Below are 22,892 nucleotides of genomic sequence, written 5' to 3'. Positions count from 1 at the left end.
TTAGGCATATTATACGGTCTAGAAACGCCTAGATTTATATTCCGTTTGGTTTATTCAGTTATAGGCTTGCCTGAAGTTATCGACATCCGAAAATGATATAGGATGTAGGGTTCTAGAAGTCAATAGGTCTAGATCTAGTCTGGAATCTTGCCTAGATTTCTAGACAAGATCTAATGTTAGACAGATTCTACCCTGCAACTGGCCCGACACTCCCCGAGTAAAGGCAAAAGCCTGCCCTAAAAAGGTTGAATTAACCGATAGGCTAGCTTGTAATTTATCGTGCCATAATCGAGCTCAAGATTCTTATTCATTATTTGTATTTAATTATATCAGTTAACTTGACAACAGCCTAGGCTTATTAGCAAGACGTCTGCCTGTCCCTAGCAACAATTCTCCCCAGCGGCTTTTATTCTCTTGCAAGTCTTACACGAATGTGAATACCGTACGGGGCTTACACGCGAGTACCCAAGTCATCGCCAAAGAAATAGAGTCTACAAACATTCACGGATCGTACCGATATTTACCTTGAAATTCAAGTTTTGGCTACAGCCGTATGTCATCTACCCATTCGCTCATAGTCGGTATAAGTTGTTTGATTTTATCTATTTTTAAGTAGCTAGCAAAACAAAAGTAGACTCTAGTTGTCACAAATCCAGATGCGTCGATCGCTGCCAGCGCCAGAGATAGCTAGCTGGCCGGCTGGCGCCGGGTGGTAAAAAGCACTGGCTGCCGCTGGCACCCTTGCCATGCACGCACGGCGCTTGCCGACCCGGCCTGTTTGGCCCCCAGTTATGGCGTCGCCTTAAGAGGGCGCACTTCCATGAACAGTCGCTTGAATCGGTCTATACGTTTTGATTTGATATTACCATAGAGATGTATACTAATAATATACTAGAGCGCGGACTGCGTGTGGCGCGTACGCAGTGCTCGTGTGCCGAGATGAAGAGGCCGCGCGCCATCTTTGTCCGGGCAAAAACAAACATCGCGTCCGGGCAGCGCACGTGAACACGTATGCAACAAGCGCTCAAACACGTATTGGCTTTCAGCAAGAAGATGAGGGGGGTCGGAGATGAGAGAAGGAAACAACTCAAAATTTAAGTTGCTAGCAATCTCTTATTATGAGTGGTAAGGAAAATGAAAATCAAACAAAATTTTACTTTATTCTCAACGAGGTAATACTTTCAAGCCGACCAACACGACCATGGTCCATGCAATACAAAGGGTTCTCTTGGTCTCTAGACAGCCGGATGCCCCTTGTGATACAGTATACTGCGTCAATTTTTGTATTTTTTTTTGCAATTATATTTTTTCTGTATGAGGGGACTGCATTCTGTAGTCGTATCTGTGTATACGAGTGTTTCATTGTATTTCTATTTTTTATTTTTTTTTTTGGTGGTGGTGGTGGTGGAAATGAAATAAATCATTTTTATAAGTACGTGTAGGCATATTGGTTCCATGACATACTTATTAATGTTCAAGCTCGAAATGCTAACGTTGAAGCTTACATAAACCCTAACCCAAATCATAACACCTAACCCTAATCTTAATCCTCACCCTGCCTTGAACCAAAAGCCCAATCAGACCTATGATGCTAATTCTATTTTCAGAAAGATATCAATGCCGGAGCATAATATGTCCTGTCACCAGGCATATATTAGGTATTCTGAGCTTTTCTCACACTATCACTATCGTGAAAATTAACTGCTCGTATTACTGGTATAGCAAAGGGTGGAGGAACGATTTTTTTTTTTTTTTTTGGGGGGGGGGGCTCAAGGGCCAAATATATAGGGTACTTAGAAAAGAGCACTTTTTAAACTTAAAAAGGGGAGTTTTTTTTTTTAAATTTTGGAAATGGGGCAAATGCCCCCGCCCCCCCCCCCCCCCCCGTTCCACCGACCTTGTATATAGTTATGTGCTGTATTAGCTATCTTAACAGTATATAGTAGCAATAGATCGAGAATAGCTGAGGGAGGGCGGAGTGCCCCTGACGAAGAATTTTGCCAGACCTTTTCTTTTCTTTTTCTTTTTTCTTTTTTGGTCTTGAATCAATCTGTTTAACACACACTATAAATGTAATTTTAGTTACTTGTGAAAGGAAACTCCGCTCCCCTTCTTTTCTCCTGTTTCTACATCCAAAAGCAGCACATGAACCAGGCATTTTGCAACATAGATCTATGCTACTTTAAGTAGAATTTGCGAATTTAAGAACATTTTCGATTTCCAAACTCCGATGGAGACCTTGGCATAGATGCTAGCCTACTGCCGTTGCATCCCGTCGTCGATCTCCCTGCATGCTCCGCTAGCGCTACACGTTATCGGTACGGTCGCTAGTCGAAATTTGCCCGGACCAAAATGGCGAACGCCTCCTTCTAGGGCTCACACCTGTAAATAAAATGGACTGTCCCAGACCCCTTCACAAATTCGTACCAAAGATACCAAAATAAATGAAGAAAAAAATTGATTAAAAATCAATGATGTAGTTTGGCAAAAAACTGAATAGCTGTAGATATTGAGTATGAATTCCTCTACAAACTGCATTTTGGTTGGAAGATGAAAGCTTTTCTGATGGAATTTGAGGGGACTATATTTCATTGGGTACGTGTACGGAAAATAGGTGATTTTTTGAGTGACAAGAACTCGTAGTCTGGCTTTGCGGACCCCTGGACAGAATTAGAGCAGAACAACTCACCCTGGCAATCTGATGGATAAAAGGTAATATCTCACTTATTCAGGTTAGTGAAGATGAAACACCTCATTTCTCCCAGCTATTTTACAGAATTTTTTGAAATTTGAATTTTAACACACGTCTCTATGGGGAATTATTTACCCGTGTGAGCCCTATAGAGAATGCACGCAATACATGCAAGTCTATGGGAAGTATTCATCCCATACAAGCTCTGCTGGTTTATGTTGATCTTGTATTGTGTCAGATCTCTCTTCCTCCCTCCCCTTCTCCTCCCTACTCCCCCCCCCCTCTACCTCTCTCCTCTACTCCCCCCCCCCCCAACTCTATCTTGCTACAATTTCTTTTCTTAATATTATGTTCTTGTGGTACTAGATCTTAGTAAATAGCAGTCATTAGTATCACACAACTTTGAATGACTTCTTGTATTGTGTATCTTGTATTGTGTCAGATCTCTTCCTCCCTCCCCCTTCTGCTCCCTACCCCCCCTCCCTCTACCTCTCTCCTCTACTCCCCCCCCCCCACTCTTCCTTGCTACAATTTCTTTTCTTAATATTATGTTCTTGTGGTACTAGATCTTAGTAAATAGCAGTCATCAGTATCACACAACTTTGAATGACTGTTAATCTTGTATTGTGTATCTTGTATTGTGTCAGATCTCTTCCTCCCTCCCCTTCCCCTCCCTACCCCCCTCTCTCTACCTCTCTCCTCTACTCCCCCCCCTCCTCATCTGCTTTGCTACTATTTCTTTTCTTAATATTATGTTCTTGTCACTAGATCTTAGTACATAGCTGTCAGTCATCAGTATCACACAACTTTGAATGACTGTGTTATTTTAATGTATTTCTTTGTTTTGGCTACCACTGAAACAGCTCAAAATACATAAAGTTAGTCTGTTTGACAAAACAAAGTCTTATCAAGTACTTTGTAGGCTATAAGGTGATGATGGCACACCCACAATCAAGGATAACTGCCTGGATCTATGCATTCATCTTATGAAGAACTGATCAAAACTGTAAGATTTATTTAAAAAAAAACCCTAAAGGGCATGATTTTCTAAAAGTGTCCCTTTGAGAAGCTTTATAATCCTTGAAAGTGTAATTTCTCATATGATGTAGGGGCAAATATCATAAAAAACACATTTATGATGTTTAAAAGTCAAATAAGAAATATGACCTCCACTATAGGGCTCACACCTGTAAATAAAATGGACTGTCCCAGACCCCTTCACAAATTCGTACCAAAGATACCAAAATAAATGAAGAAAAAAAATTGATTAAAAATCAATGATGTAGTTTGGCAAAAAACTGAATAGCTGTAGATATTGAGTATGAATTCCTCTACAAACTGCATTTTGGTTGGAAGATGAAAGCTTTTCTGATGGAATTTGAGGGGACTATATTTCATTGGGTACGTGTACGGAAAATAGGTGATTTTTTGAGTGACAAGAACTCGTAGTCTGGCTTTGCGGACCCCTGGACAGAATTAGAGCAGAACAACTCACCCTTGCAATCTGATGGATGAAAGGTAATATCTCACTTATTCAGGTGAGTGAAGATGAAACACCTCATTTCTCCCAGCTATTTTACAGAATTTTTTGAAATTGAATTTTAACACACGTCTCTATGGGGAATTATTTACCCGTGTGAGCCCTCTATCGGTCACAGGGATTTTACGGAGTCCGCCCTCTAGTGTTCTTAGTATATATCTCTATGGATATTACTTGTAATGCCCTCTTTTGATCATTTATAGAGAAAATGACAGTGCAACAACTTGCCCGTGTAACAACTAGACCCGGTCTCCCCTACCTATGGCTTATATGCAAATTGACAATTAATGTAAAATTTAAACGCTGATTTAATAGGGGAAAATATTGAAAGAGAGCATAAATTCATAAATTCAACCAATATGTGTATCTACATTATCAAATCACTGATTACATTTTCTTCATCGATCAACACTAAATTAATGTATTTCATGTATATGTAGGCCCTATATCATAATGTTGGGCCTACGTTATGTTCTTTTTTTTTCTTTCTTTTTTATTTTCATATTGCCTGACTGTCTTTTACCTTGTCTCCGTTCATGTTCATTTACCTGCATTTGTCTTCTATAACTTAAGAAACACAATTTTTAAAACGCAAACTTGTAAGATGTAATCCACAAAGGGTTTGACCTTTGATTTGTCAATGGCCTTTGTCATTCCTTCACATCTGCTGCAGTTCTTACCGTTTTTACTGTTTATATTTTATTGTAACTGTCCTTGTATATACTGTTTGCGTTTTGTTTTGTGTATATTTCCCTGTTATGTTCTGTACATTTCATATGCCAATAAGCCTTTGTTGCAGTTTTGTTACTTATCTTTTTATCTTGCCAACACGTGGACTACCTTATCAACATAATATATATATATATATATATATATATATATATATATATATATATATATACACACTTGGTGATTCTATCCTTCTATGAAGAGTGCTCGATATCCTCAAAGGAAGAGCTTTAGACAGAAGTATTGCAACAAGTTCACTCGGTTGACATCAGGTTCATCCTTATTTTATTGCTACTCGGAGTTTCATGCCACCTTCATTTAGGGGCAATCATCAGGCCTGATGATTGCCCCTAAATGAAGGTGGCATGAAACTCCGAGTAGCAATAAAATAAGGATGAACCTGATGTCAACCGAGTGAACTTGTTGCAATACTTATATATATATATATATATATATATATATATATATATATAATATGATATATATATATATATATATATATATATATATATATATATAATATGATATACATATCATATATACATATATAATTTACACACACACACACAAACAAACACACACATTCACACACATGATTGTGCATTGTTTATATGCCCAACTATAATACAATGTTAACGTACCGAAATTGTTTTTCATAAATTCTACGTACCACAATTTCCGAACCTCGAAACAGCCCGCAATGCATGCAAAACTTTGAAACAGTTACATTGTTACAAATGTATTATAAAACAATAATTTATTTCAGTCACAAGTAAAAATACAATCTACCATATTACAATACACACACAATGAATAAAAAAAAAATGCGCCCGGCGCATGATTGTGTTGCTCTTATAGTAATGACCATACAGTACTCATATTGTATAAAAAAAATAGTAATAACTTAATTTCATTTACATCATTCATCTAAGCTGAACAAAATACCAGTAAGAGAGTAATAACAATCCATAGTGCTAGTATTGTGATTGTGACACAATGTTTACGGATCATCAAGTACAGAAAAGATCATCTCAAATTAACAAAAGTACTAAGCATTGCATTGTCATATATAAACAGCCCTTACTGAGCTTTGGTGGATATTACATCTTAATCATTCTGATTACTTTCTGTCACTGAATAATTCTATGATGACGAAGAAAAGAATGACTGAATTGTCTTTCGTCACATTTCACTTGTCACAGTGACTTTTTAAACACCGTCACGTATTTCAGAAGATGTAATGAGTGTAATAGACTTAGAGGCCTAACCTGTTTTTGCAATCATTTGACAACGAGACAGCTGCTGTGTCAAACTAAAGAATTCTGTAGCAGGGTTCACGAAGATTAGGATGTTTGTGTTATTGAGAACACTGCTTAGTTTGTAAGACATTGAATGACTGAATTTCTGCGTTTTATTTTGTTAGGTCCTCACGTTCCTACATTAGGACCTGTAGGGGTTCCATGAACATTGACAGTAAGTAATGTTTACGCATTTCTTGGAATACTGACACTAGATTTGATGTCGACATTAATCAGAATTGGGTTATACAAAATGTTACATCTAAAGCAGGGATGGAGGCATGGCTATACCAATCTGGGAAGAACAACAGTGGCCAGTGCAACCACCAACCACTGCTGCAGAGACCAGCGGCCGCTCGCCCCGTTACCGGCATAGAGTTGCTCCGGACACATCCCGCAAGTCGACGGGCAAAACATGTTCATGTACTCCGGCTTGCTCTCGCACATGCCTTGTGATTGGTAGATTGAGCAGTAACCGTTGGTGTCTTGGCATTGCGCTAAATTTTGGGGAGAAAAAGGAAAGGCGGAGTACATTAATGTCTGTGTAAAGGAGCTACAATAAAAGTCGATGCACACAGACTGATTATGCATGAATGCTCATCAGACATACGAGATGCATATCTTATTCTTGGACATCCATGTTGGGTGGAGTCGAAGTGAGGATTATTCGTCTGAAAAGGCCAGGCAGCTCTTTGAGGCTCGAATGCTAACGACTAGTAGAAGGGCCACTTTGACAATTTAGGATTCGTGCACTGATTCTTTTTTTTTAACCAATAAAGAAAAAGAAAAATGGATGCAAGTGAAAGTAACGCTCTTCCCCTGACGTAGATGGCGTTTATCCACTAATTGCATAGCGATTCTTCTTGACCACACTCCTCCGTCACTGCGAAAGCGTATAATGACGATGATAGAAATGAATGAAGATGATAATTACATTGATTATCATAACTAGTACATTATCGCAATTTGACTCACTCTCATCATGTCGACATAATAAGCCATACTGTCAATAATCGATACTGGTCCTGTAAAATCATGCTTCAACATTTCAGTACCTATGCACGGGAACGTTTTTGACCGACCGCCCAAGTACATAATGTATACGGAATCGTCAATGAATGATACATACCCACCATAATAATGTAGCAATTCCTATTCTATTCCCGGTTACCGGGGCTCGAACCTCTAACCTCACTGTGTAATGTTGAGACTTACAGAATCACAAAGACATCTGCGTCATCTCTCCGCCTCCTCTATTTTCTTATTTTTTCCAATCCTCAATGATATAACCAAATTTTAACCCGTGTTTAAATAAAACAAACAAACAAACAAACAAACAAACAAAAAACATTACTTGTCTCGTTTCCTTACGTATCAACCTTTCATTAATCGCATTCTGTTATCTCAGATCATGGTAACAATTGTGTTCTTCGTCACCATCCTTTACGTCAAAACGTGTCTTCTATATATTCCATGTTAATTGTGTCACTTGGACAATTAATCTAATCTTGATACAGCTATGAGGATGGAGAGGGGGGGTTTATTGGTTCAAAGCGGTAAATGAGCCTGCAACTTTTTTTTTCGTGAAGCTCCGAGTATAGAGGGCCTTTCTTAAGTTGTTTTTTTTTTCGCCCAGTGTCATCTGGTCATAATGATAAAGTTTGGCCAACTCTGCTCCACTGGGTAACGATATGGCGGCATAATGCTCTGTTATACAATAAAGTAGCAAAGGAATATACGCCATGTCGTGCCCAACTGAAACCGAGTCGGCCAAATTTTGTGTACGGATAGCTTTGTTTTAGCCTACCTTGCGGCACGAGGTCAAGAGGTGAGCTGGCCGTGCAGAGCCCGCAGCTCTTTCTGCAGTTGTAGTTCATGTAGCCCGGGTTTAGGTCGCATTGGTCGTAAGCTGCCCAATCAGGACAGTTTTCATTATAATCTTCGCAACCTGTAAAAAATAAATGGAGGGAGGAAGAATATGAGGCATAAATCAAAAGTACTAATTAGAGAATGTAAGACCCAATTTTGTTCTTGAGTTGCCTTTTCCTTTTGTTATTTCATTTTTTCCATTTGAGACGATGGCTGGATATCCCATATTCAGCTGCACGAGCTGGTCTTCCATGGGTTTCAGTTGGCCAAGAGGGCGGGACCACTTCACCGGGTTAAACACCCTGCTCTCTGCGATGAATGAATGAAAAGCGCGATCTTATTACGTGCATGTGGTGTCTTTACTTTTTGATTTTGCTGCTGTTGTTGTTTGTTTGGTGAGGTTTTTTTTTTTCTTCTATGAGAATCGCTACTCTATAAAGTGATATTCTTCTGAATTTCGTCCTCGCGCATGGGTCTCGAAGACATTATCTACACTTCAATACCTTTGAAACACGAATAAATGACAGAGACACGAAGGTGATTGATGTGGCGACGACAATGACGACGACGACGACGATGATGATATTAATCAAATTAATAATAAGTGAGGCAGTTTCGTTAAATTTGAAGAAGAATCTCTTATCTCTTTTCTGTCATTTTACCGCTGTAAGCTGAATCAAACTCAACGGTCAACAGTGGGTTTGATACCACACACAACATTATACTTTTATCCAACTCATAAAGGGATCGTATAGTTTTGGTTGAGACCTAACTTTGGGTTTCTAACATTTTTTTTTTTTTTTTGGTGAGATATTGAAAAAAATCTCATGAAATATGATACAGCATGTAATTCCAAGAGGGATTCAACGTTTATATAAGAAAATTGGTTTTGAAATGGCTGAGATATCAACAAAAAAAAAGCAACCCTAACAAAGGGTGGGACCCACCTTTTAATAGGATCGCTTTGTTTTACTTTGTTTTTGGATGTCTCAGCCATTCCACTACCAATTTTTCATCTAATAAACTTTGAATTCCTGTTAGAATGGTATGCTCTGTATTATTTCGTAAGTGGTTTCTTAGTATCTCGCAAAAATGTTAAAAGCCCAATCCTCACCTCCACCAATACTAATACCATCATCCCTTTAAGTTGAGCTTTCGACAGTAGATGGCGCTATGCACTTACTTTTCATTAGGCCTTCACTGCACTGCCCACACGATTTCGGGCAGTTCGTCAGCATGTAGTCTGGGTTAACCGAGCACTGGTCAAATCGAGCCCACAGGGCGCAGTTGTCGTTCAGGTCCACGCAGTTTTCTGGTCAAGCATAGAAGAGAGCACACATAGTTTTAATTAGGGATGATTTCATCGTACCGATATCAAGCCCTGTGGCCAGTTACTGTATATGCCAAAACATGAAACAATGCTTTAGAATAAAATGTGTAGTCAGTGATTGTGTGCAGTGATACCACTTACTCCATCATGCCAACGTTCACAATTTCGTTTCTCAGTTTAATTGCTATCATTCAAATTGCAAATTGGCATAAGGTAACATATTTTCATAAATTCATTGTTTTGCACTCTCATACTAAGTTATGTATGCACCTGGTGTATCTAATTGGTATGTTTAGGACATAAAATCATTTCTATTCCCTACATTACGAACTGACTTCCGCTGACAATTATTGTGTCACGGTTTACAATTAGAATCACAGTCGGGGGGGGGGGGGGAGGGAAGGGTCAACTCGGTTTCAGTCAGTCACAATATCATGATGGCGTGTGTACTCCTTTGTTACATACTTTGTCTAAGAAAGGATCATGTCGCCATAATGCACATTAGAGCATAGTGCAGGTTGTCAGCCAACCTTCAGCTGTGTTTTGATGGTTCTGGTCCAACTTTCAGAGTAGCGCCCTCATTAGAGCATGGAGCTGCTACAGAAGCTCCATGATTAGAGCTAGGGGGTTTTAGCTGGCTGTTAGCAGTGCCCGTGAAGTGATCTTCGTGGCCACTGGGGTCTGGGCCAATTACCCCCTTGGCATTTACCCCGGATCCTTCCCCTGATCCTAACCTTAATCCTAATCCTGAACCTAATCCTAACCCTAACCCAAACTCTAACCCTAAGCCTAACCCTAACCCCGATCTTGACTCTAACCTTATTACTAACCAGTATTTAGCCGGGAAGGGGGGGGGGGGGGTAATTGCCCTGATACAGGTCACTGGTCGTTGGTAGAGATATAAAGGGACTCTTGGGCTCTGGCTGCAGCATGTGTGAAGCATCCTCTTCGACGCTCACACACTCATGAAAGCGTCAATCAATAACCCCCGGCTAAATACTAGTTAGTGATAACGTTAGAGTAAAAATTAGGATTAGGGCTAGGTTTAGGATTAGAATTTGGGTTAGAGTTAGGATTAGGTTCAGGATTAGGATTGGGATAAGAAGATCAGGGGGAGGGTCTGGGGTAATTGCCCAGGGGGTAGTTGCCATAGATTCCACAAAAGAGTTTCGGCTGCTTTATTGGTGCGTTTTGATTTTGTCTTGTATGTTTGTTTATTTGTCTGTCTGTCTGTCCATCATTTTCACCTGTTACGACGTCACACTGATTGCAGCTGACTTGACAATTTGGCAGCATCCATGATGGATTGGCCTCACATTCACCAATGCTTGCCCAGTATTCACAGCTTTCGTCCATATCCCTGCAGTCTGTCAACACGAAGAAAATGAAGTAGAGGAGATGTTAGACCGAAAAACAAAATAACAAAGGTTCAAATGTACAACGGTGCCTTTCAGATACAGGTCATTATAAAAGCAATGACTTTTGTATGGTCACACTGAAGTTATTTCCAAGGTTTTAATGAACGTGAAAAAAAAAGGACGGAAGTTTTGTAGCGTCAGTATATTGAGATGAAGACTCGTTTCAATTTTTTCTTTGATGCTTGTTATTGTTGTTGTTGTTGTTCATTTTCCATCTGTGAAGATGGCTGGATAACCCATATTCAGCTACACTAAGCTGGTCTTCCATGGGGTCCAGTTGGATGTGGGGTAGGACCCCTTCACCGGGTTAGACACCCTGCTCTTTGCGATGAATGAATGAAGCGGGATCTTTTACGTGCATGAGCTGTGACTCTCTCATACACGGGACCTCCATTTTATGTCCTATCCGAGCGATGCACCATGCGATTTAATGTTTTTCCCCGTAGTACTTTTCAAGTACACAGAAATTAACGAGTTTAATTAACTTGTCTTCTCAGTCTAATTCATTACTTTGGGATTGTTCGAGAACGCAAGGCCCATATTATCATATGGGGAAAAAATCATACGATCTTCTAAGACGTCAACTGATTGAAAGTATCCTTTTATAATTTGATGTAACGCTAAGGAATGTCTGAATAATCTAAATCTGCCTCGTACTCACTTTCATTGCCTCCGCCGGTGCCTGATAAGAAAATAGAAAGAAAGAAAAGAATAGGAGAGTGGTTCGTCAAAAAAACAACAAAGATCACAGAAGATTCTACGGGTTCTGCTTCTGAGTCATGTTCGTTACAGTACAGATTACAGCATTACAGATTAAAGTTTACTACTGTTTTCAAAAGGGGTGAGGCGTGGGTGTGATGTCTCTCTGGTTTTTCAAGCGGAGAAAAGAGAACGGTCATTAATTTGCATATATTCCTGACAGCGTTAACCATGTATTCATTCATTCGTTAGTTCGTTCCATAGTTTATTCATTATCCATCTCCAACAAAACATGTAAATGTCTTTTCTTTAACAGAAGATAAGTGCATATATTGACATTTCAAAGTATAATGACCTTATGTAAAATCTATAAGTATGCCATTGACAACTAAAATGAAATTAGGAACGACTAAAACATTTTGAATTTATGAAAATGCTGGGTTGGGGAGGAATGCTAAAAGAGCAGCATAAGATTGTAATTATGATCGCATGAGACATGAGGCATGCACGAAGCCACAAAAATTACTCTCTGATACCTGTATCGGGTTGGCAGACGTCGCAGCTGATGAGACAGTTGGCCAACATCCACTGGGGGTTACGCTGACAGAAACCCGCTTCGGCCCAGGCCTGACAGTATTCATTCTTGTCAACACAATCATCTGGGTCTAAACAATTAATGGGGACATAAGGACAAATGAATCAAGAAGATAAATAGATAGCTAGATATAGAAAGAAACCTTAAACATCTGACGAATGGTGGGGATTGACGTTGTTCTATGGGAATCAAGTTGTCTTCGATAATTGAAGAGGAGCGTCAAATGACAAAACAGTACATCAGAAACAAAGCAAACCCCTCAAAATTGATGCTTTAATAACATTGCATCACTGGAAGTGCTGAAGCAGTATAGGAATGGGGACATCCGTGTATTTCTCTGTGTTTTGCCTGAATCCGTATAATAGCGGTCTGCACTCCATTTGGTACGCAGTGGGACTTTATATGATCGTATTGTGTGTTGATACTCTTGGTGTTCAAAGATGAAGTTACCACTCATTCTTACTTGTCGGGTTTGTCCCATCATCTCCACCACCACCGGTGTTGCCTGCGAAAAAAAAGGAGAAAAAAATAAGTAAATAAGGAACGAATGACTGACTGACTGACTGAACGAATGAATGAATGAATGAATGAATGAATGAATGAATGAATTAATTAATTAATGAGCCAATCAATCAATCTATGTATGTATATTTATGTATATACCTATATACACCTATATGACTCACATAAAAGGTCATGGCAATCAAATTCATTTTCCCATCTTGATGAAGTTCTTGGCTTAAATCTCATAACAACGGATAATAAATAAATGGACTTAGAATGACTAAAATGGGTTTTAAGAATATGCATCCATGCAGGGTTGTCTTTGCTACTTTCATTTTTATCTTCATAATTGTACAGATGTAAGGATTATTCCTGCTCGTTACTTGACTGCCGCACTCACGACAAGCGTCAAGAGGAATATAATTGAAGACATTGTTGTATTTACGTGAATGGTAAATTGCAGAAGCGGTATGAGAATAAGGCCATTATAAAATACAGGTAACTGTGTGTGTGTATATTGCAAGAGACCAACCTGGTGCAATATGGAGTGTGGAAAGAGAAATGCCGAATAAAGAGAAGTGCTCAACGTTTTGCATTTTTTGACATTAAAAATATATACATATATATATATATATATATGTAGCATGCTACAAAAGGTGCAAAAGTGGGTACTTCGTAATTACATTCTGATAGTGATTCTATTTAGGTGCCATCTTCTTTTAATTTGTCTCCCTCTACAAATTGAATTTGTTAAGATCGTAACTACTGATCTGTAAATTAAGAAGCATGTCGGAAAAAAGGATTCAGTGGTACTCGAACCTGTCATCTACTGCTTTCCGACATGTTTTTTAATTTACAGATCAGCAGTTGCGATCTTATCAAATTTAATTCGTGGAGGGAGACAAAGTAAAGAAAATGGCACCTGAACCTTCCCCCCTCTAAATAACATCTTTCTCTCATTTAATGATTCTATTCTTCTCTCCCTCGGATCCGCTCAGGCGTTAGTCCAAGTAAGATAAAAGCAAGTTAGTCCAAGCCAGTCAAACTCTGCCCTACTCAAAGAAGGGAAATGACCGTTGCACTCACTGCATTCATAGAGGATATTGATTTCGTCGATGTCAACGTTGCTGAAATCGGACCGGTAATCGAGTCGCACTCTCTGGTCGCGTGCGACGATGGTCGGTTGGCCGTTAGCGCTGAAGGCGGTCATGTGGTAGTGCATGACGGAGAAGTAGTCGTACGAAGTGCCGAGGTGGTTGATCCGAGTCAGATCGTACTTGTCGAAGTTGTATTCGAGCCCTGCGGAATTTTAAATCGGACAAAAGTTGTGAAAGTGATGACACTCTTGCTGGACTCAACTGCTATCGATACTACAGAGATGGTCACAACCGACACTGCAGAGGAAATGCTTCGATCGTTTACAAGTGATTCGAGGCAGAAAGCTCATTCTTGATTATCGCTGTGTATCTCTCGTCTCTTGTACTACATTTACTTGGGATTTAGTTACAATTGCTAGGGAAATAAAACTGTATAATCGATACTAAACTGTTACTGCTGCTGCTGCTGTCGGGGCCTCGGGGGTTTTGCGGGAGGGGGGGGGGTATTTCTGCGTTTGTGCTAATTGAAATCACATTGAGTTAGTAATAGTAAAGCACTATACTATCAACTACAATAGCTTATAATGATTATAATTGCTAATATTCAAGATTGGGAATCCTAGAGGTCGTTACCTCTGATGATGTTCTGGGTGTAGATGTAGACAAAGCTATCTCGATCAGCTCTGGTCTGCTCGTGCTGGAACCCGATGGCGTGCATGAATTCGTGGATGATGGTGCCCAAATTTGTCGTGCAGCCCACCCCGAGAGACAGCTGCTGGCGACCACCGACACGCCCGACTAATGAATAGCAGCTACGTATATAGAGCATAGAACAGAGTGATATACACTTTGTTTTAAAAAAAGCTAATGTCACGTGGAATACCCATCAATGTGCAATTTAAGCTTGATAGCTGTTTGATCAAACATTAATATGCAGAAGATTGACTGAAGGTAACGGGAGAAGAAGAAAAGAAAACGGCGTGTGAGCACAGGAGTAAAGAGTTATACAATGTAGATACCAAAATGGACAGCGGTCATACGTTTAAAGGCATTATTTACCATTTGCAGATGAAACAAAAACCAAACAGTAGTGCTTCAAAATAGTTCTAAAATGTGAGTTAGGGATAGAAACAACCAATGTAAAAATTTGAATCAGTATAATCAACATTAAGCATTGTTAAATATACAAAATGTGAACAATAGTTATGATAAAAATGTTTCCGGACCAAACCGTCTACAGTTATGGTTTATTGAGAAAAACAAATGATATCTCCGTATATTTTATGCTTTATTGCTTTATTTTATATGGTAGGACGTTGTGTGATACAGCTGACCAACACATATGCACGAAATGTGATATCTTGAACATTTTTTTCAAATCACTGTTCCTAAAGGTAAACAGGACCTTTAAGTCACTGCGATTCGTTCACACGGAGTCTTATCTGCCAAAATAGCAAGTGCTTTGTCAGTGGAATTTTGATCAATTAGCTGGAAGGAAAGACCTGGTGATTGTCTCTTCCTTTTGTAGTTTTTCTCTGTCACGTCGCTGTCGTTTTGTTTGTTTGCTTTTGTTTTTCTTTTGTTGTTTTCTTACCCGTTGCCAGGAAAGACCTCGACATAGTCCCGCTGGTTGGTCCGCTGCACAAAGCGAATACACGTGGTGTCATGGTACCTCTGAATGGCTGTTTGGATACGCTGGCGAGCCCCGTAGTCTGCATGGCGTGATCATGGTTCGAAAGAAACAAGTGACACTTATATTCAGACAAAAGAAGGCGAATGGAGCTGTGAGTCGATTGTTGGAAAAGCAATGCTGGGTTGAGAAGCAATTTATCATAGAATTTGAAAAGCAATTCTCGGCAACCTCTTTGGTGGTTGAGGGCAATTTTTTTTTTGACCAAAATGTTCATAGAATATGAATGCTCTACTGAAAAACAATATATAAAGTGATCGCCTGTCAATGAAGTTACTGAAAAATGTCTGAACTGTAAACCGGATATTATGATGACAGGACTCGGGTTGGAAGTTCAAAGAGTTCGTGTGATTGCGCAGTTGAGTTTGTTTCCGGCGGGACTTACCGAATCGGTTATCGATGGTGTAGGGAACCACCCCATTTGGCCATCTCAATGAGCGGTCGCGAATGGCATTTCTTCGCCCCCTTCCTCCCTATCAAATCAGAAGAAGAAGAAGAAGAAGAAGAAGAAGAAGAAGAAGAAGAAGAAGAATCCTTACAAAGTCAGTTCATGAACAGAATGCTTTACCTAATATGTTCAATTACACATAGAATATGAAACTTGCATTTAGAGGGAGTGTTAGCGATCTGTGATCGTACAGAGAGCGAAGAATAAGATTATCAACATTATCAGTCAAAACGAGATGAACTTCGAATAAGTACCTGCGAACAATTGACAAGGATTACGTCAATGATTTCACAACTCCATATTACTCTGTAAAGGTTGTCGAAACAAAGCTATTACACAGTTAGAATAACATCAATGTATTTTCTTATAGATTTAATCAAAAACGGGATATTTAGTAAAGCTTCTTTGTACAGATGAATTTGAGACTGATAGCGAGGCGTCAACATCACGGAATTCCTTAATTTGCATTATTATGTGACTATATCGCGATTGCACTGTTTCGTGTAAACACGAAAACCTGTAACATCATTTCCACCTCATGCTCGGTTCTCAAAATTCGTGCAATTTTTGCTTGATCTTATTTGAAACCATATCAACTTATTTTCAGAGGTATATAACAATATTTAAAGAGTAACTTTCGTCAAGATTTACTTTGTGTTATGTTTTGTTGGAAGAAAAATGAAAATGAAATAAATGAATTGAATGGAATTGAAAGATTGGTCAATCATGCTGCAGACATCTATCGGTGCATGTCAAGAATATAATTGGAGGAATATTAAAGCGAGAGTGAACTTACCGTATCCCCGCAGGGAACGACAATATCCCCCTCCGAGAGGCACGTGGTATCCTCACCGGTTTCTACAATAACAAACAAACGAACAAACAAACACGTAAATCAGGGGAGTTATACAATCAGTGCAAAAAGAAATAATAATAATAAGGCACAGCCCACCTGCGTGTGTGTATGTGTGTATGTGTGTGTGTGTGTCTTTTTAGGGGAAGGTGGATTGTTGGAGAATGAACTTGGTGTGAAGCAACAGATCATGTCACTTTACCCTTGTAATTTGAAACTAATTGTACATGGAACTGTTTTTGGTATTCTAACATTTGTTTTGTGCACACAATACTAGACTACAGTTTTCCCGAAATTTGGCTCAAAAACGTCATATAGAGTTAATCAAATCATTAATTATACTTACATGAGCATTCATTCTCACCTATGACATCAATTGAACAGATTTGAAATCACAATCTAAACAAGCTGACACTATATGAATATTGTACGCTTTGATGACGAAGGTCTATTCAAGGTTTCAGGACACCAAAATCAAAATATTCAAACACATTATTAAGCACTCTTGCAATAATCAAATAATCTTCAGTTGACAAGTTGTTGATTATCATTCAATCATTATTGTTATTAGCAACAGATTTGTCACTATTTTTTCTTGCTCAAAACAAACTTAAGCTGAAGGATTTCTTACCACTTGACTTGTTCATGGCTTCTATGTTCATGTTTAAGATGTGCTCCATAGCATCTCCTTCTCGCGGCGTTCCGAAAAATCGTAGTTCTACAGGAGGCAAAACATAATGAACACAGACAATAATTATGACGGATCGATGTGACGTAATCAACGACGTGGTTGAAATAACGTATATTTTGTTTCATGTATCGATATCTTGACTATAAATAAATATCTGGAAGGAATACTTTTTTTTTTAAATCAAGCTGATAGGAGTGCTCGATCTTCAAATTCCAATGGTACACTTTAATTCATCTTCATTTCAGAAAATATCTCTGTCATGTCTGTATGTTCCTTGCTTCATTACGAAATAGATGGAAACAAGAGTAAAACGTGAATTCCACCCACCGGTCAACCAATCAGTTAACATGGTATTTTAGTTTTAGGACGAGAAGCAATGTGACGAAATATTTTTTTTAATGAAACAAAGCAAATTGTATAACTGAAAACAAACAATAAATAACATAAGTATGAATGTTATGTTGAAAGTAAAAGGTAATTCCAGAATTGTGTTAGTGAACAGGGCAATGGAGTATATTTTCACATGCGCGACTGCGATTATGAATTTTGTTATTCACTCTAAGGGGAGAATTATATGAGAAACATGTTTAAAGGGGCTTTATTCGTTTCTTCTACACCTTGGTGTTTTTTTAATGATTGCTTGGCTTTTCACAACATCACTTAAAACGTTAACAATCACACATAATAATGACGATTTAATACTAATATGGATTAGATGACAAAGAAAACAACCAGATGGATAGGAAAAGATATATGTATCAACAATATTTTGGACTAATACGCAAAAAAAGAAATGAAAACGAAAATAATGAAAGTGGTTTAAACAAAGTCTGACCCCTGATAACTATGACAGGATGCGTATAACAGTAAGTTGTAAAATATTTAATAAGTGTTCAAAAAATCGAGTTGCGGATTAAGATGCTGACGCTGCAGGGGATCAAGATGATATGATAGAAATGATATATGGCAACATTTAGTCTCTTATTACAGTTAGTACACGTCGGGTCAATCGGCATTACAACGTTGTTATGGTGTATGAGATATTGTATGATATGTTAATATGCTTCTGTTTCAGTTTCAGATGCACTTTGTGATTGTGGTTTTGGGTGTATACATGTAATGTGTTTCTTGTATATTTGTTTTAACATCCACTGTACGACGAATTTCCGTTGCTGACAATAAAGTAATCAATCAAATACCCACGAAGTTTTTTATGGGTTTTGTTTTTTCTCTTCTGGAGTAGATTTATATAAACCAACCCTGTCAGGAGCACCATTAAAAGAAGAGTAATGACAGATAGTAAGTATCAAGCAAAACTAGCGATCAGAGAATGAATACCAAGCTGCTGCAACAAAGTTTTTTTTTTCTATTATTTTTTTTATAGGGATATTACATGAACTTCCTTTGCTGCGGTTTAGGTCAAGCAAAGAAAACGCAAGCAAGCAGATGTACCCAATTAGCAATATTCAGCAAGGAGCAATGTGGATATTAATTGTATGTTAGAAAGTTAGCTTCAACCAACGGAGTCCGGTCATACATGTCGACAAAAAATATATATATATAATGAAAAGGATTAATTTCCTTGGAATTGTTCGGCGTTAATGTGTAAAATGGTCCTGTCAGCACAAACAAACTAACAAACAAACAAACAAGCACACACACATACACACACAGACACACACACAAATACACAGACAGAACTAAAAGCGATCATGATTGAAAAACGATGGCCCAAAAAAAAATTAACATTAGCACAACAGTTCAATTAATAATGATAGTGATATGAATTGTCTTGTTATGACAGGCACATTATTATAACTGCAGATATACAGGTCCTCTGGATGACAATACATTATGGCCAATACAGTTCGTCTGATGGCTAAAATAAAATGTAAATTTGTCTTACTGTCTGCTGGCGGCTGTACTAGATCCACCTGTAGATGTGACATAGGCACGTATAGAGAAAACAGGTACTTGAGCGAAATGGGGGAAAATGTGTACAAGGAAAATCTGAAATTCATGAAATACGAAGTCCAAAATACCTATTGTTGAATACACTCAACCTGTATTGCGTCTTAACTATCAAAAGTTATCACGGACACCCATCAAGAGGGAAAAAAAGGCAAGTCTCACCTCCCTGCTCTGACGTATTATGAAAGAACAAAATATACTCTCCCCTTTTCTTGGCTAAGCTGCCATAGCCGCTTCACATGTTTTCCCACCCTACGCGTCATTAACTTTGATTTTTTTTTCAATATATACAGAAAGTATCTTGGTAAGTGTTGGTACATGTATACTTACTGAGCCAATACGAACGCCACGTGCGTTAACCTGTCCGACCTTGTAGTCATATGCTGCCTGCAATCGGAGACAAAAAAAAATCATTTACGTTAGTAGGCTGCACACGACACGCTGATAAAACTGAATTTAAAAAAAAAAAATCATGATATTCTGGAAAGACAGTAAAATTGATGCATATGAACTGGACGATAGAACAATGCTCAGATTAAAAAACAAGAACAAAATAGAGAAATTTATGCAACGTTCCATGAAGTTTCAAATTCATTGAAATGCATGTAGTCCATGGGACTTTTAATGACTTTATGGAAATCACAATTATCTTTGAGTGTCTGAGCCTTGAATGATGGCAAAAGTTATTTTGATGCAAGTAAATGGGCATTTTTTAGGTAAAAGGGTACATTTCAGGGATGTCAGGTTATTTTCTGTTTCCAATTTGCTTTCCCCATGGATCTTTGAGAACACTTTAATGAAAGATAACTTTGCCCCCAAATTTCTTCAAACAAGCAAAATATCGGAATTTATGTGAAAATAAAAATTCTTGGGCGAACATACATTAAGAGGGACTGACATCTATGTAACATATGAAGGTGAAATGATAAATGTTTGTTGAAAATTTGTTGTTTTGAAACTAAATGGCCTGATATTGAATAGAAAAGACAGAAAAGACAATGTCAGCCCCTAATTTCTATTGGACAATGTGTCTCATACCATTTCTAGACTTAGAGGTGAACGTACGTTATGTGGACTGACATAACTTTCGCAGTTTTCAATACAATATTTCGTCCGTACAACCTTACTGCCTAGGTTTGCTTTATTGATTGCCATTCATATTCGTATTTTGTCAATCATATTTGAAAATCAAACAAACTCTTCAATTGTCACCGAAATTCATCGCTGCTGCTTACAAATTCAATATTTTGCCATTCAAATTCGGCAAGTCATATGCCTCAACTTGGACTGTAAACGTAAGTATCGTTTAAAATGGTATACATTTCGTCAAATTCATATCCCCTGAAAAGGCAAGATGGAAGGAGAAGAGATGAGGGCACAAATGTCTAATGCTAAGGATCGAAAGTTGACAATAACCTCTTAGTTTAACTCGAAGTTGATGGAAGTGCACTAGATCTACTTACGTTCGATATCCCGATAACGCATAGAAGCAGCACCAATGGTGTGATGTGCGCCATTCTCAATCTTCTTGGTGTTACAGCTCACTTGCCAAAATCTCGTTGTGGTATAGTTACCGCCACTTGTTCGCCTGTTTTCTACACCTGTCGTCTCTTCGAAGTCCTCACTGGTTACTGATATGATGACTGCCAAAGCAAAGTGTATTTATAGTGTTTGATTCTGCACGTCCATCTACAGAGTTCCCTGAGCACCAGACTTCTTGGTCTTTTTTTTTTTTTGCATTGGCGAGACCGCACTAGTCTCCGGTTTACGCACTGGTTCCCAATCGCGGTGAGCGACAGCTCTGGATGACATCACCAATAGCCAATCAGAAAGAGTCATTCGAGTCGTGGTAGTAGGTGGTTTCCAGTGACAGCTAACAATATAATTTTTCTTTTTTTTTTCTTTCTTTCTTTCGTTGTTAGAATTAGGCATGAATTGACAGTTTATCTATTTCTTTTCATTTGATTCAAATAGAACAAAAAAAAAGGAAATATATAATTATTGTCTACTGTGTACATGGTTAAACTCTATTTTTTTTTTAAATTAAGGTAATTGCGTTGTAATGATTTTTACTTTATTGTTATATTGTTTGACCCTACTCTGAAGTAAATTCGAATTGCCGAATTCCGTAGATTTATGGAATATATCAGAAAAGGAATATCATATCTACAGATAGATGGGTTACTTTTTTCGTTTTAGTTCTCTTCATTGAATTATCATTTCTCACCGTGAAGTATAGCTTTAATGAATGAGTAAAGTCAGGAACAAAAGACCAACAGAGTAGTTGAGGTTTCTTCAAAATTGCTAAACAGAAAATGCGGAATCACAAACTTTTCCAGATTTTCCTCTATTGATTAGCATCAATTTGCACATTGTTCAAATTTGTAAACTCCCTAAACATACAGGTGTGGTAAAATATAATTAATTGAAATATGTTACCGCAATGTACATGATTTGATAAACATATACTGTTATGATTTGGCGTCTTTTATTAAATTTAGTTACAGTAATAAATTCAGTACACACATAAGGGCTTTCTTTCGGGGAACCTACTCTTACAGCCATCTGCTTCTATGTATATAGGTTCCCACCACACACAATATTATCTTTCCGTCAAGAACATAATATACTTATGAATGATTTCAATTGATTTTGCGTCATGTAAATGTTATTTGTATACTTATAACTTACAATTTATGTGTTACTCTACATTGTCATGGATGGAGGATGCAAATATAACCTTGTATGATTTGTGTGGAAACTTAATACATAATATATGAAATGAAATGAAATGAAATAATGTAATTGTAAAATTTATCGAAAGAGTCCGTATTACAAAAAAAAAAATCGTAACTATTCCCTATTAAACTGTTTGACTGCACACAGGGCATATGACATGTATACACGTTGTACACTGTATCGTGTCCGCAAATACAGAAGAACGAGAAAAAAAAAGATAAACATTTGGTAAAAATAGATTTATGTTATCATCATAAGCAATTTCGGAACATGAATTTCGAACATCTGCCAATTAACAAGTATAAAATTCTAAGTCTCCCTGTCTCTCTATCCGTGTATATAGTTACGTATATATTCTTATTGGATTTCATGACAAACTGTCTTGGAGCTTGAGCTGTTGATGTAATTCATGCTTGGATATCTCTTAATCTTTATAGTTGAACGGAAACTTTAGTGACATGAGACAAAATATGATACCTTCCTGTAGAATAATCCTTCCGACAATTCACCGTGTGTAAAAATACAGATAGAATATTGTATCATTGCAGAATGAATATCCAATACTTAAAGCAAAAAGGGATAAAATCAGGTAACTGTTGTACTTTATAGTAAAAGCATTGACAAAATAAAAGAGATGCACTATGTCCTTTCTCACTCAGGAAATACATGTACAATGATCCCATCAGCAGGACCCCAAATGAAAGCATTTTTTTTTGTAACTTACGAAGC

General features: G+C 38.0%; 1 protein-coding gene across 1 annotated transcript; it reads right to left on the bottom strand.

Moving 5' to 3' along the window:
* Positions 1–6,031: 6,031 nt before the first annotated feature.
* On the bottom strand, positions 6,032–20,941 carry LOC139736003 (zinc metalloproteinase nas-6-like). Its single transcript, XM_071646754.1, has 16 exons — positions 20,888–20,941; positions 19,755–19,811; positions 19,360–19,387; positions 17,394–17,480; positions 16,706–16,767; positions 15,847–15,934; positions 15,366–15,483; positions 14,405–14,583; positions 13,731–13,973; positions 12,112–12,240; positions 11,538–11,558; positions 10,706–10,825; positions 10,445–10,450; positions 9,312–9,440; positions 8,067–8,207; positions 6,032–6,756 (listed from the first exon to the last, which is right to left on the bottom strand). Exons 1-16 carry the CDS (start codon positions 20,939–20,941, stop codon positions 6,545–6,547), a joined length of 1,674 nt encoding a protein of 557 aa, XP_071502855.1. The 3' UTR covers positions 6,032–6,544.
* Positions 20,942–22,892: the final 1,951 nt, after the last annotated feature.

This window comes from Diadema antillarum, unplaced genomic scaffold (genome assembly GCF_040938485.1).
Source record: "Diadema antillarum isolate AM-2024a unplaced genomic scaffold, OU_Dant_1.0 scf00000028, whole genome shotgun sequence".
NCBI lineage: Eukaryota > Metazoa > Echinodermata > Echinoidea > Diadematoida > Diadematidae > Diadema > Diadema antillarum.
This window is presented reverse-complemented; position numbering and strand designations above follow the sequence as displayed.